Source organism: Diospyros lotus, chromosome 8 (genome assembly GCF_014633365.1).
Source record: "Diospyros lotus cultivar Yz01 chromosome 8, ASM1463336v1, whole genome shotgun sequence".
NCBI classification, from domain to species: domain Eukaryota; kingdom Viridiplantae; phylum Streptophyta; class Magnoliopsida; order Ericales; family Ebenaceae; genus Diospyros; species Diospyros lotus.
Window position 1 is genome coordinate 36,881,916 of NC_068345.1, and position 15,460 is coordinate 36,897,375.

The following is a 15,460-nucleotide window of genomic DNA, read 5'->3' on the forward strand; positions in this document are numbered from 1 at the left end:
AATGCTTAAACGACGTCTCTAAACTGTTTTCATGTTTCATAGAAAATAATTTTATAAATGAATGAGAGACATTTTCGTTATTTTAACGTATTTTGAGATTATCATCCTTGTATGATCATCTATCACTTGTGCCTTCAATTTTGACAAAAAAGATAAATCGTAAGTGGAGATTTTGTCTCATTACGTAAAATAAAGAATCAAATCCATGACCTAATAATATTAATTCTAATTTATCATAATTTAATCACTTAACTTGTACCTTAAAAATATACATCGATAACGCTTAATCTGTCGGGGTGTACAAGAATGCATAATACTTGAAGAAACTAGCACAATCATGTCATTAATTACTAGTTCCAGTTATTTGTTCTTTCATTCTGATGGAAGAATATTGTGTGTCACACACTTAGAGATAGATACAGTTAGCGCTTCTGTCCATGGTTGTAGGTAAAAAGCTTCACCTACTTTCAGAATCTGATCATCATCAGCTTTATTCGCGCGCGGGCTATATGTATTATAACCTCTTACGTATATATATATATATATATATATATATGCTTGTGTGCAATAATAATGGAAGACAAACCCCACTACTGAGAGCACCCACTATCAAATATCAAAGGCATCTTCCTCCGTGACTGATTCAATTTAGTAATTAATTGGGGAAGGCCAAGGCTGACACCAAATGTCGTCCTGATAATTGGTCAATCTGCTTACATATGATTATATTTGATGATCCGTCTTTCTTGATGCCTCATCTTCCATCGATGCCCTTCCAAGATTCTGCTTATCTCTTTTCAAAACACCTCTATTCAGGTTTAATAGGGGTGTAATAATTGTCCTTTCTCATCATCATTCTTGCTTTGATTTTTCTTAACTTTGTTGTCAAGTTCTAGACACATTTAAATGTCTCGTGAAGCATGGTACCTACAATCAACTGAATTTGCCACATGAAAATGCCCTTGTCAAGTCAGTTTTAGACACATTTAAATATCTCGTGAAGTATGCACGTACAATAAAATAATTTTTTCATATGAAAATGCCCTTGTCAAATCCTTTGTGATTGCCATTGATTTAAGACTTTCTCTGTCCGAAAATTTTATATTACTTAAATTATCGTTCACTCGAGATTTTTGCATCTTCATATTTGATATGGTCCCCAGGTTTTGTCTTAAAATCTCCGTCCCAAGACTTGATGATAGCTTGAAACTTTCGTCCTAAAACTTGACATTATCTTGGAATCTTCAGCCTGAAGCTTAATGCTGTCCAAGATTACAAAAAAATAAATAAATAATAAAAGAACGTAAAAAAAATTCTAATACTTAAATCAAACGCTGATAATGCTAAAAATTATAGAATAAAATTTTTACCGGTATAAAAAATTTATATTTTTCTAGAATGAAGTCTTGTTTATGTAAAAGGAAAATGAAGCAATTCTAAATCTCCTTGGTGTGAGATTTTTTAATGAATGATATTTTTTTAATATTTTATCAAAATTAAAATTTTTAATAAATAATATTTATTTCTTTTTTTATGGAACTCTCGAGGGAATTTGTAAATGTCAGAGTTATCTAATTTGCGAGTTACACAAGGTTGTTCAATTAAAAGAAAATTTACACGTTTTTAGTCTAAGATAATTTTTTTTGGTTTTTTAATTAATTTTTGCCTATGGGGCACAACATGTATTATTACTTCTATGCATAGACTAAAGATTAACTTAAGAGTTAACTTACAGGCTAGCTACTAACTAATTGTATTAATTGAATTATTAATATACTGTGAAAAACATTGCTTTAATTTGTTGCCTTTCATCTGCTAACGAATCCTTGATTATTTAAGAAAGAAGAAGACTTAGCAGCAGCAGTAGCAACTTCAGATGTCAAACTGATATATAGGTAGATTTACAATTTGTTATATAATTCGTTCGTCGGTTCTTACCTCAATAAAGGAAATTAATTGTTAGGTGAAGCAAAGATCTCACAATGTAGTGAAGAATATGCATACAAATACCTTATGTCAACTCAACTGATGTTTTGGCTTCACGGGTTGCATTATTGATTATATTTTTTTATTGTTACCTAGTAATCACTATTTATTTATTTGTTAACAATAGCATTTTTTGAGATTCCGTTCTTGTATGATCTCTGGCCGTTCGTGCTCTTGATTTTGGTAGAAGAGATAAATCACAAGCGGACTTTTGACTTTTGCTTAAGTCAAGTATCGAACTCATGACTTACTGGTATTAATCCTAACGTATCACTTGTCTGTCATTTGACTTATACCCTAGGAGTAACAATAGCATTTCTTCGACCATATTAGTAAGTGAAGTAGTAGTAGTAGTAGTAGTAGTATGGGACTCATTGTGTTGGGAAATCCAGAGAATCAATAACAATGATAAAAGAGATAAAATGAGAGAAACCGAATCTATTACTCACTGAATAAATTCTACAGTAGAAATTACAATCAGAATCTCTCTGTGTACGAAAACTCTCAACACAACTTTCTCACTCTCTGAATCCTTTCAGATCCTCTTAAAATTGGGATCTATCCTCTTACATGGGATTCATATCCTCTAATTGGGGATTCCTCTTAAACTGGGGATAATATACAAGAAGAGAACAAGGGTTATATATAGGGAGATGGTGGTGGGCATAGTCAACAAGGTTAGCACCTTGCCTAACATGCAAAGGATGCCTAACTCCCTAACAAGTTAAGGTTGCCTAATTCCCTAACATGCCAAAGAGCCTAACAATCTAAAGAACATGTGGTTAAATATCTTCAATTCTCCTCCTCTAGTCACATCTGGACCAATTGTTATCTGCCAAGCATCTCAACTATGTCTCTGCAGAACTCTAGCTTTGTTAACATGTCAGTTGGATTCTCCTTTGTATGGATCTTCACTAGTCTCAATAGTTGTTGATCCATCACTTCGCTTATCTAATGATACCGAATATCAATGTGCTTTGTACAGGAACTTCCAAGATTGGATCAGCTTCCCAATAATAAAGACATGTTTTCGACATACCTTTTAAGTACCTAGGAATCCATTTGACTGCCTCCCAATGTTCATTTCCAGGGTTAGAGAGAAAATGGCTTACTATACCTACTGCGTGAGCAATATCTAGTCTGGTACATACCATTGCCTTGGTACTTGCTTCAGACCATACAAGCTCTTCTTTAGCTTGCAAATGAGGTTCTTACCTGAAACCTCAAAACCTTTTGGTTCCCCATCTTCAGTAAGCAGAATGTACTTAGATTCTGGATATCTCAACGACGAATCCAACCTCGTTCTGATCTACAAACTTCTAGGTTAGGAGGTTCACCATCATCTGATCCTTGTGATGGTCCAACAGCTTCTGGTGAAGGGGGTTGTGTCTCCCCTTACTCAACACCCTCTGCTTCTTCCTTCTCTTCTACTTCTGGCATTTCCTCGAAACCAAATCGTCATCTGTGACAAATTGTGTTGGTGTTGGTCTTGAAATATCTTCATAGGTACTAGAATCTGGATTCCAAGACATTGTGGGCTTTTCAATATCTTTTATCGTCTGGCTTTCATGGAACACTACGTCCTTGCTTTTGATCACATTCTTCTCCTTTGAATCCCATAACTTATATCTGAATTCCTCATTTCATAGCCTATAAAGATACATGGGGTTGTCCTTGCATCAAGCTTTTGTCTAAGCTTCTTGGATACATGTGCAAACGTTATGCAACCAAATACTCTCAGGTGAGAATATGAGGGGTTCTTACTAGATCACATTTTCTCGTGGACTTCAAAATTCAGCGATGCTGACGATGATCTGTGGATTATGTAGTAGGCTGTTTTGATTGCTTCTCCTTAGAATGGCTTTGGCAGCTTAGTCATATTAAGTATACTTCTGACTCTTTCCATAATGGTCCGATTCATTCTCTCGGTTACACCATTATGATATGGGATGCATGGGATCGTCTTCTCATATCAAATGTCGTGTCTCCTGTAGTAGGCATCGAACTTCTTGGAAGTGTATTCGCCTTCATTATCTGATCGAAGGCACTTCAACTTCTTTTCTGTTTCACGCTCTACCAGTGTATGAAACAGTTTAAAGTGATCAAATACCTGGTTCTTTATCTTGATGAAATACACCCACACTTTTCATGAAGCAGCATCAATGAATGTTAGAAAGTACTTGTTTCCACCTAATGATTCAGCTTCTAGGAGACCGCAAACATCAGAGTGTACTAGACTGAGCAACTTTGATCTTCTTGTTGATAAGTAACTAAAAGAGACTCTATGTCGTTTGCCAAATAAATAGTGATTGTAAGGATCTAGAGCAGTATCTTTGAAATAGTAATGAGCTCCTTCTTTTCCAGGGTTGACAAACCCTTCTCACTCATGTGGCTAAGTCTCTAGTGCCACAGATTCTGAGAAGCCTCATTTTTAACTATGTTGAGGCTATCTATGCATATCTTCACATGAGTTTTGTATAATATGCCACAAATATGTCATCGGGAGACTACCATAGCGTATCTTATCAACTTCCATGTTCTATTGCTAAACTGATTACTATAACCCTGTTTATCAAGAGTTATTCCCGAAAGTAGATTCAACCGAAGATTTGACACATGTCTGATATTCTTCAAGGTGATTGTGCTCCCGACGCTCGTTCGTATCTGAACATCACCAATTCCAACTATCTCAGAGGAACTAGAATTTTCCATCTTCACTGCTCCCAAATCTCCTGATTTATATGTTGTGAAGAAATTTTTGTGAGAAGTCACGTGGTAAAATGATGCAGTATCTACCACTCATTCTGTGTCTTCTCTCGAGACGTGAAGGCATGTCTCATCATTGATGGAACAGTAGACTACCTCTCCATGCATAGTGACTAGTGTTTCTCCATCCTTGTTCTTTGGCTCGGAACTGCCTTGACCCTGCTCTCGTAGCAATTTTCTATAGTTCTTCTTTAAATGACGCTCAATACCACAATGGTAGCACTTGTATGTCGGCTTTCTTCCATCTGTGGATCTGTCCCTACTCTTGTTCTTTCCTCTCCACTTGCCTCGACTACTTCCCTATTGTCTCCATCGATTCTCTATTATAAGAGCTGAGTCTGGTTCGTGCTCATGTCATTTCTTCTGGCCTTCTCATTGAACAAGGCATCATTAACCATCATTATGGTAAGTTTTTCCTCTGGGGCCAAATTGCTGAGAGAGACTACTAGTGTCTCCCAACTGTCAGGAAGAGAATTGAGAAGTAAGAGAGCTTGTGTTTCATCCCCAAGTGGCATCTCTACAGACGACAATTGGTTTACCAAGCTCTGGAACTCACTAGTGTGTCGGCAACTGAAGTTTCACTTTTCAACTTCAGATTGACTAATCGCGTCATCAACAGGACTTTGTTCCGAGCAGTCCTGGTCTGGTACATTTCCTCCAGCTTTGTCTAGAGGGCATGTGCGTCTATTTCTTGTGCAACATGGTGGAAGACACTATGATCAATCAATTGTCGGATCTGACCGATATTTTTTCTATTTAGTTTCTTTCACTTTACTTTTTTGGAAGGATCAAGATTTACACCTAATAATTCCAAGGGATCGTACAAATCTGTACAACTGAGAAGATCCTTCATCCGAGGTGTCCATAGTGTGTAGTTGGTGGATGTGAGTTTTATCATGTCTCCTTATGATGTTAACTCCTCCATTTACAATAACTTGTTTAAAAATGAAGTTGAATCTTCCAAAATGGAGTGCACCGTTGTCTCCGGAAGGGTCGAAAATGGTAGATTTAACTTTTACGGGGTCAAATTCTAATTTGAGAAAAAAAAATCAAGGCTCAAATGTAATTTCTAAAATTTCAGAGGCTAAAGTGCAATTTTAGAAAGTTTAGGGATTAGTATAATTTTTGAAAGTTCAAGGGTCAAATTGTAATTCCAAAAAAATTTAGAGACTAATATGTAATTTTGCCAAAGTCTAGCTGTGTGTTGACATGGCAGCCATGTGGCAGACGACGTGGCAGTTGACGTGGTTGTCTTCAACCTCCAGACGGCGCTTGACGCTCATGAAGACTACTCACAAATCTTCAGGCAACGCGTGTGGGCGCGTGCGACGTCCGTTAAACCTGTAAAAAATTGCAGTGTGCTCGTCTCGGCATCAGGAATCTTTTGGTATGATCAAAATACCAATTCGATGATTTTGAAAAAATCGAGTTTGAATAACAGAGGCTCTGTTCTTCATATTTCCTTTTCTAGCACTCAACCTGATTCTCTGATACCACTTGTTGAGAAATCCAGAAAATCAATAACAATGATAGAAGAGATAAAATGAGAGAAACCAAATCTATTACTCACTGAATAAATTCTACATAAGAAATTACAATCAGAATCTCTCTGTGTACAAAAACTCTCAACACAACTCTTTCACTCTCTAGATCCTCTTAAAATTGGGATATATCCTCTTACATGAGATTCATATCCTCTAACTAGGGATTCTTCTTAAATTGGGGATAATAAACAAGAAGAGAACAATGGTTATATATAGGGAGATGGTGGTGAGCACAGTCAACAAGGTTAAGCACGTTGCCTAACATGTCAAGGATGCCTAATTCCAAGTTAAGGTTGTCTAACTCCCTAACAAGTTAAGATTGTCTAATTCCCTAACATGCCAAAGAGCCTAATAATCCAAAGAATATGTGGATGGACATCTTCACATTGATCATAATTAAAAATGGGTTTATGTTACAATAAATATATATTTTAGTTGTTTCTTAAAATGGGGATTGCCTTGAAGTTTACGTGATGGATCTATAATGAAACAAAGAACCATTATTATTAAAACTATAATAATAGAAGGGTATGAATTAATTTGGAACACGAAAGGAAAGAAAGAAAACTCTTGAAGGAAAAGCTTAACATAGTCTTGACTCATAAACATAAACTAATCTTTGCTTGGCAAACAGCTCTGATACTGCTAAATAAACAAGCAAGGCAAAGTAAGCCCAATCATACAAGCAATCAAATGATAGCTAGCTAGCCATCGACCCCTTACATCTCCAATAATAATTTGTTAAGATATAGATTAAAACTACCAAGGCAAGGGAATTGAATTGAACTGAATTGAATGCTCAGCGTTTGGTCCAAAGTCTAATACATGGCATCAAATCAATTGTCAAAAAGCCATTGCTTTTGGGGATTAGTTGAATGTGAAAGGGATGGGGTCCTTTTGGGATAATTTCATGGCTACATTTGCGGATCAGTGAAAGGGCCCTTAAACAAACCTACTCTTTTGAACCATATGATATCACCCCCTCTGTCCCTTCTTCCAGGCCTCGCCAATTAAACGAACCTACTCCTTTGAAAAGAAAGGGGACTCTGTCTCCCTTTCTTTTCAATTGCAACCGGTTATTAGCCACCGACGTGGTCTTTTAAAATAACAATCAACTTCCACTTCTTGCATTGCATGGCATAGCATATGTATGTAAATTAATTAATCTACCAATTTAACTACTAACTGTTGCCCCAAATATAAATAATTTGCAATACTCTTAATTGTTCTATGTAAAAATATATATATATGTTAGAAGATCGAAAGCATCGTGCATCTTTTTGTGCTTTTTGGTTTAAAAATTAAAGCTTTTTAGATCTTGACTTTGAATTAGTAAGTAAAAGAAGAAAAACACAAGTAAATGCCTTTTTATCCTAGCTAAATAAATTAAAAGAAATCAAAAGTTAGTACCAAATGGACCCTAATAGGAACATTCAACCTTCCTTTCTTTCTTTCTTTCTCTCTTTATGAGAAACTGATTGAAATGAAATGCCTTTTCTCCTCCAAAAACTTTAAAATGTCCACGTGTTAAAGGCAGGCATGGAAGTTGAAATCTAAATTTGGGCAGGGCAGTTGCTCTCTCTTCCTCTCTCACGCCATGTTTAGAAATTAAAGGGGCGGGGCCGTGAAAAAGAAAAACAAACTTATTAATACTTAATGAATATACATCGTTTTTATAAGAATTTTTCTATAAATACATTTGAACCCCTAAAATTTTGCTTATTGCAATACTCTTAATTACCCTTATTACTTAAGGATTGTATCCTATTAATTCCATACATACTCCTAATATTTACACTGAATTTCTTAATCCTCAGAAGCCCGACAAGATTTGAAGCTCGTGAATTGAAAGGCACTTAAACATGTGGATTAATTCATCAGCTCTTTCAACCTGACGTTCGCATTAGCTCATTACAGAGTCATCAGTCCACCATAAATACAGCCCCTGCGCCAGCTCTCCTATTTCATCCCAAAACTCAAAGATTAAACCACCAGACTTTAACGGTGATGGCGGATCCTCAGACCCTTCCCATTCTGCCGTTGCTTCTTCTACTTCTATCAGTCCCATTTGCCGCTTCAAATCCCCTCCAAGAAAAGTACCACCAATGCCTCGTTCACAATACCGATGCCGACCAACCCGTCACGATTTCAACCGTTTTCTACACTCCAAACAATTCTTCGTTTCATTCGGTTCTCGAGTCGACTGCCCAGAATCTCCGGTATTTGGTGCCTTCCGTGTCCAAGCCGGAGCTGATTTTCACTCCTCTGACCGAATCCCATGTCCAGGCCGCCGTCATCTGCTCCAAGAAGCTCGGCGTCCCCCTTAGAGTCCGGAGCGGTGGTCACGACTACGAAGCCGTGTCGTATGCTTCCGAAACGGAAACACCGTTTATAATTGTCGACATGGCCAGGCTCCGGTCCGTCACCGTCGATATCGACGACAACACGGCCTGGGTCCAGGCCGGCGCAACCATCGGCGAACTTTACTACAGAATCTACGAGAAAAGCAGCGTCCATGGCTTCCCGGCGGGGCTCTGCACCAGCTTAGGCGTCGGCGGGCACATCACCGGCGGCGCTTATGGCCCAATGATGAGAAAATACGGCCTCGGGGCGGACAATGTCGTCGACGCTCGGATTGTGGACGCGAATGGGAGGATTCTCGATCGAGAGGCGATGGGAGAAGATCTGTTTTGGGCGATCAGAGGCGGCGGCGGCGGAAGCTTTGGTCTCATTCTTGCATGGAAAACCCAGCTGGTCCAAGTTCCGAAAACCGTGACGGTTTTCACCGTTCCAAAGACGTTAGAACAAGGAGCCACGAAGATTCTTTACAAATGGCAGCAAGTTGCCGATAAGTTAGACGAAAACCTCTTCATCAGAGTCATTATCCAAGTCGCCGACGCCGCCGTGAAAGGCAAGCGAACAGTGGGCACCGCCTATAACGCCCTGTTTCTCGGAAGGGTCAACAAGCTTCTGAAGGTCATGGGAAAAAGCTTCCCTGAATTAGGATTAACACGCAAAGACTGCCAAGAAATGAGCTGGATCGAATCGGTGCTTTACATCGCCGGATACCCGAGCAAAACGCCGCCGGAAGTTCTCCTCCAGGGGAAGTCTCTGTTCAAGAACTACTTCAAGGCCAAATCAGATTTCGTCAAAAAGCCGATTCCAGAAGACGGCCTCGAAGGGCTCTGGAAAAGATTAATGGAGGAAGAAATTCCATTGATGATATGGAACCCTTACGGCGGAATGATGAGCAAAATTTCGGAATCGGAGATTCCTTTCCCGCACAGAAACGGGACGCTGTTCAAGATACAGTACGTGACGACGTGGAGCGCCGGCGACAAGGAGTCTGCGGCGAAGCACATAGACTGGATGAGGCGGCTGTACAATTACATGTCGACTTACGTCTCGATGCTGCCGAGAGAGGCATATGTGAATTACAGGGACCTGGATTTGGGGATGAACAAGAACGGGAGCACGGATTTCGTTCAGGCGAGCGTTTGGGGGACCAAGTATTTCAAGAACAATTTCAACAGGTTGGTGAGAATCAAATCGAAGGTTGATCCGGAGAACTTTTTCCGGCACGAACAGAGCATCCCTGTTCTTCCGACGGTGGAGAGGAAAAGCGAAAGAAAGGGGGACCATTGGTGAAGAGCAGAGGGTAGAAGTACTGGGTTACGGGGGGGGGGGGGGGGGGGGTGTGCTGTTGTTGGAGATCTAATGTTAATTAATTTGTATTTTAGGTGGCAAGCTGCTGCTTTTCATGTACGTAGTAGTATGTGCTTCTCCATTTGGAAGTGATCTACTGATGAAGTAATCGAATGGTTATGATGTAAAATTACTTAATAAAAAATTTGCTTAGATTTGGAGACATTGTGGAGTCATTGAAGTCGATATGCGTGTTAGCTGAGAAGAATATATAGCTCTTAAATTTGATGATGTTTGTTACCCCCCCCCCCCCCCCGGCCAGGGGGGTGTGTGTGGAAAGTTACAAAGGCAATCTGTAGGTTCTACGGTTATATATGCTCCATCAACCCTTCATGATTTGATTTCATTCCTTCTTCATTTAATTCAGCCAATCATCAATTCAATCTACTTTCATATTCATAGTATTTATTGCCTGCCCAACTCCCTTGTAGACATATCCATCCGACAGTATCCCCCTTATCTGATCGTGTCAGCTTCACTTCAGTTTGAAAGTAAATGACATTTATATCCGCCGAACTAATTAACAGAGAGCAGCATTGAGTCTTCTTTTCCTGACACCATCATTATCTAAACACATTTATATCAGAGGGAGGGTAGAGCCCTCTTATTTTAGGAGAGTTGTGTGTGTCTCGCACCCACCCTCCTACAAGGCCCATGCCCCCTTTTAATTTTATTTGTATGGAACAAGATCAGAGTTGGCATCAGAACAAAAGTCTCAAACACTATTCATCTTTTAAATAACATTTTATATTTTATTTTAATGCTTAAAGTGTGAAGGGGTGGGTCGTGAAAATAGACTTAAAAAAAGATTATTTATTAATTAATGATGTCCTCTATTAATTCACAGGTCATCCCAGTGGGATTTGGAGCAGTAAAAATGTGTTTTAAGGAATCTTATAACAACTCTCTCTAGTTCACAAGCGCAATTACTGTTCTTCTTTCCTATATATAATATATATAAGCTAAAAGAGTAGTGGTTAATAAGGTCAAAAAGGTGAAGAAACTAAACAAATGATTAACAAAATCTTGGGGCCGAAGAGCAGTACTAGAGAACTCACTCACTCTAGTAGTAGCTACAAAAAAGTTTTTGCCATTTCCTCTGTCCCATGTCCCAACTATGAGTGACATTTCCTAACCTATTTTCTTGTATATATTTGGACCATACCATAGTAACTCTTACAAATATTTAATTTGGCAAATCTGTATAATTAAATTTAGAGATTCATTTTGTGTGGGATAATTTTAGTTTGATTTGGAGTGTCCAATGTCAATAATTGTGTTGACAAGAGAACTGAAATGATGGGACTTTGAAAGGAGAGGGCAGTGCACATGCATTCAGTTGAATACTGAAAGATATTTAAGGTTGATAAATATCATGTATATAAATATAGTAGGAGCATTTATAACGTTGGACACCAAATTTGACACCATTTTGATGTCAAATAGTGGTTCACACCAAATTTTTCAACACTAAATTTGTGTTGTCTCCAATGTGCTCAGCATTAAATTGGTACAAAAGACATCTTTAAAAAATATTTTATAAATAATTGTTTAATTAATATTAATTAATTTATTTAACTTAGCATAATATTATTAAAAATAATTAATCACATTCTATAAAAAAAATTAATAATTACTCTCATAATTTTATTAAATTTTTTACAAAATATGTTATTCTAATTAATTTTCTAACTAATTTTTTAATTAATTATTTTCACCTAACTTTTATCAAACTAATTATTCATCCACCTAATTGTTATATTATTAAATTTTTACATTAAGAATATTTTCTTTCTATAAAGTAATTATTGAAATAAAAAACTTGCATATACATAAATAAAATTAATTCATTTTATATTAACATGGCATTTATAAAACATATTCAATATTATACTCATTTTATAGATCTTAATAAAATATTTCTATTGGTATATATTTTTTATAATAATTTAATTTATAATTTTAATTATTAATTAAAATATATAAAAATAATAAAAGATATAAAGAGAATAATTTATTTTAAAGTTATAATAAGAGGAGCAAAAATAGAAATAAAATAAAAAAATATATATATTTGGTGTTGATGAATAGTATAACACTAAATTTGGTGTTATACTATTTACTCAACACCAAATTTAATGATTGAAGTTTGTGCTTAACACCAAATTATTAGTGTATTTATTGAAGAGCATTTTAACACCAAATTGGCCAGGACCAATTTGGTCCTCTAATAAGGTTTAAATTTATGATTTTTAAATAGTAATTTTATCACTACATTAATTGATATTTATTTTATTTATAAAAATTAGGAAAAAAATAAAAATGATAGTACTGTTACTGTCAGACAAACTTAGGTATGTAGATAAAGGTAGATATCTGAAGGTATATTATAAGTTCGATTCCAATGAAGAGGATCCGTGAATAAGTGGTGGTGGTTGAAGAAACTGCCACTCCTTCCTTCCTTCATCAATCATTACGGATGGATGGATGGATTCTAGTGCCACGGATTCATTCCTGGTCTAATCTTGAGGACACCATCATTCCACCATCTAATCTTAGCTCATATTTTATTTTATTTTATTTTTAATTACACGTTATCACTCGTGTCTTTTATTAAATCCGCTCTAAAATCATCATAAGAGAAGTAAATCAGAGATGTACTTGGATGATTAAGTTTTTTTTTTTTAAAGTTGTGTCGACCGACACTTATCAAGAATCACTCCAAAAAAAAAGCGTTGCCTCCCCCGAAAATCAATCTCATACTGACAATTTCTGACATGAATTTTTATAACCACTCCTTTATCACTCAGCTATCCCTTTCGCGGCACACACGCTTTCATTATACATCATTCACACTTCACTTTTTTTTTTTTTTTTGTCTTCTTTATCTATTATATTATATTATTTATTCTATCCAAATTGCCTTCGTAGCCTTTTATTTATTTGAAGCACTAGTTCAATTACACGATAAGAGTCTTAAAATTGTCGGCTTCTTCCAAACAGGCTTTGAGCACGGAGCCCATATAAAACAGTGTTTGGATTTCTCAAAATTGGGGCCGTTATCCCTTAAAGCCCAAACAAAATTAAGCTAAAGGCCCCAGAGCCAAGATTTATTGGGCTCAATGAATCAAACACCAACAATTATTTTGCTCAGAAGTGGCCTCCCCAACCCCAAATGAGCAAGCCAGCCAATATATTGAATTAAACATGAACGGTCATGCATCTAGATTATCTTTTTGTCAGCGTACGTGAATGTAAAGAAGTCTGCATGCAAATATTAAATAACTGCCGACTGGGATACAAAATGTCAAAGCACTAGTGTTTCTCTCCGGCTTTGGGATGATCGCTATTCCTTCACCGCCATCTTCAAAACTCTCGATCCAAATTCTCATCAAATCCCGTCTCAGAGTAGAAGAAGAAGAAGATGATGATGATGATCAAAGGGCACGCTCTATTTTCTCTTGTTTTCTTTCCAGTTTTCTGGGCAGTTTGCTATGCAGCCAAACAAGGCTTTCTCCAATGCATGGCCGTGGCTGACCACTCAACCGTTAGCCGCAATAAAACCTCTGAATACATCTTCTCCCCTGCCTCCACTGCATATTACCCCCTATTACAGTCTTCTCAGCAGAATCCAAGGTGGATAAATTCCACTCTTTCCAAGCCTCTTTTCATCATCACACCTTACGCTGAATCCCAAATCCAAGCCGCCGTTGTTTGTGCCAGAAACCATGGACTCCAAGTCAGGGCTCGAAGCGGAGGCCATGACTATGAAGGCCTTTCCTACCTCTGCACCACCCGGTTCGTGCTAGTCGACCTCCTAAATCTCCGGTCAGTCGCCCTTGATCCCGAAAAGGGGACCGCTTGGGTGCAGTCTGGGGCCACGCTGGGAGAGCTTTACTATAGCATTGCCAAGAACACTGCCCGAACTTATGGCTTTCCGGCAGGGCTATGTCCTAGTGTTGGCATTGGAGGCCACTTCAGCGGGGGAGGCTTTGGAACCATGTTGAGAAAGTATGGCCTGGCTGCTGACAATGTTGTCGATGCTCGATTCGTCAATGTTTATGGAAGAATTCTTGACAGGGAAGCAATGGGGGAAGATGTGTTTTGGGCTATCAGGGGAGGTGGAGGAGCCAGCTTTGGGATCATACTTTCCTGGAAAATCAAGCTCGTTCGGGTTCCATCCCTCGTCACTGTCTTTACCATCGACAAGAGGCTGGAAGAAGGCGCCACCGGGCTGGTCCTGCGGTGGCAAAACGTCGCTCATAAGCTGCCGGAGGATCTCTTCATCAGAGTCATCATCCAAGATGATGGTGGAGAGAGTTTAGCCTCACAGAAGACCGTAAAAACGTCCTTCAACTCTCTGTTTCTTGGAAGAAAAGATGAGCTGATCCCAATTATGAACAAGAGGTTCCCTGAATTAGGCTTGCAGGCCAAGGAGTGCACAGAAATGAGTTGGATCGAATCGGTTCTGTACTTTGCAGGGTACCCCAGAGGCCAGCCCTTGGAGGTTTTACTCAGCCGGACTACCCTTTACAAGACCTATTTCAAGGCAAAGTCAGACTTCGTAAAAGAACCGATCCCGGAAACAGGGCTGCAGGGCATCTGGGAAAGGATTCTAGAGGAGAAGCTGGTGTTCATGATAATGGATCCCTATGGAGGAAAAATGGATGAAATTTCAGAATCAGAGCTGCCATTTCCGCACAGAAAAGGGAACCTGTACAACATACAGTATCTAGTGAAGTGGGAAGAGAATGGCTTCAAGGCAACAAAGAAGCATGTGAACTGGATCAGAATGCTGTATCAGTACATGGAGCCATTTGTCTCGAATTCTCCCAGAGGTGCATATCTGAATTACAGAGATCTTGATCTGGGAATCAACCGGCGAGGCCGTGGCGGCGGCAACTACTCGGAAGCACAAGCGTGGGGAAGAAAGTACTTCAAGGGCAACTTGGAGAGGCTGGCAATGGCGAAGGCCATGGTTGATCCAGAGAACTTCTTCAGAAATGAACAGAGTATTCCTGTGCTTCCCACAGGGAGAAAAAATGTAATATAGCTTGGCAACAACATTTTACTGGGAAGCAGCTTCTGTTACATGAAATAAGTCATATGTTATGCTATATAACACATGAAGATGTAAAACTCTTTTTTAAGTCCCAGTTCACCTATAATCTCACCATGTTCAAATGTCATGCGTTAGATGTCACGATTCTAGTGTGAAATACTTCGCTTCTTCTCCTTCACAACAAAGTAATACTTGTTACAGTTATACAAAAATGCCTTTTGTTATAAGCTAAAATAGTTGGGGAAAGTACTGAAAAAAGTTCTTTCCTTGGGCATAGAAAAGATTTTAGTAGATAAAAGCTTTCCCCTAATAAACTATAAATCTAATCACAAACAATCTACTCCACAAGTTTTATCAAAAAGAGATGAAAATATATACACAAAAATATTTGAGAGTG

At 38.1% G+C, this 15,460-nt stretch overlaps 2 protein-coding genes across 2 annotated transcripts; both read left to right on the forward strand.

Moving 5' to 3' along the window:
* Positions 1–8,247: 8,247 nt before the first annotated feature.
* LOC127808982 (berberine bridge enzyme-like 15) lies at positions 8,248–10,162 on the forward strand. The gene has a single exon (XM_052347751.1). It carries the CDS (start codon positions 8,304–8,306, stop codon positions 9,942–9,944), a length of 1,641 nt encoding a protein of 546 aa, XP_052203711.1. The 5' UTR covers positions 8,248–8,303; the 3' UTR covers positions 9,945–10,162.
* A 3,362-nt stretch (positions 10,163–13,524) lies between these two features.
* On the forward strand, positions 13,525–15,054 carry LOC127808626 (berberine bridge enzyme-like 23). The gene has a single exon (XM_052347195.1). The coding sequence runs from the start codon at positions 13,525–13,527 to the stop codon at positions 15,052–15,054; it is 1,530 nt and encodes a 509-aa protein (XP_052203155.1).
* Positions 15,055–15,460: the final 406 nt, after the last annotated feature.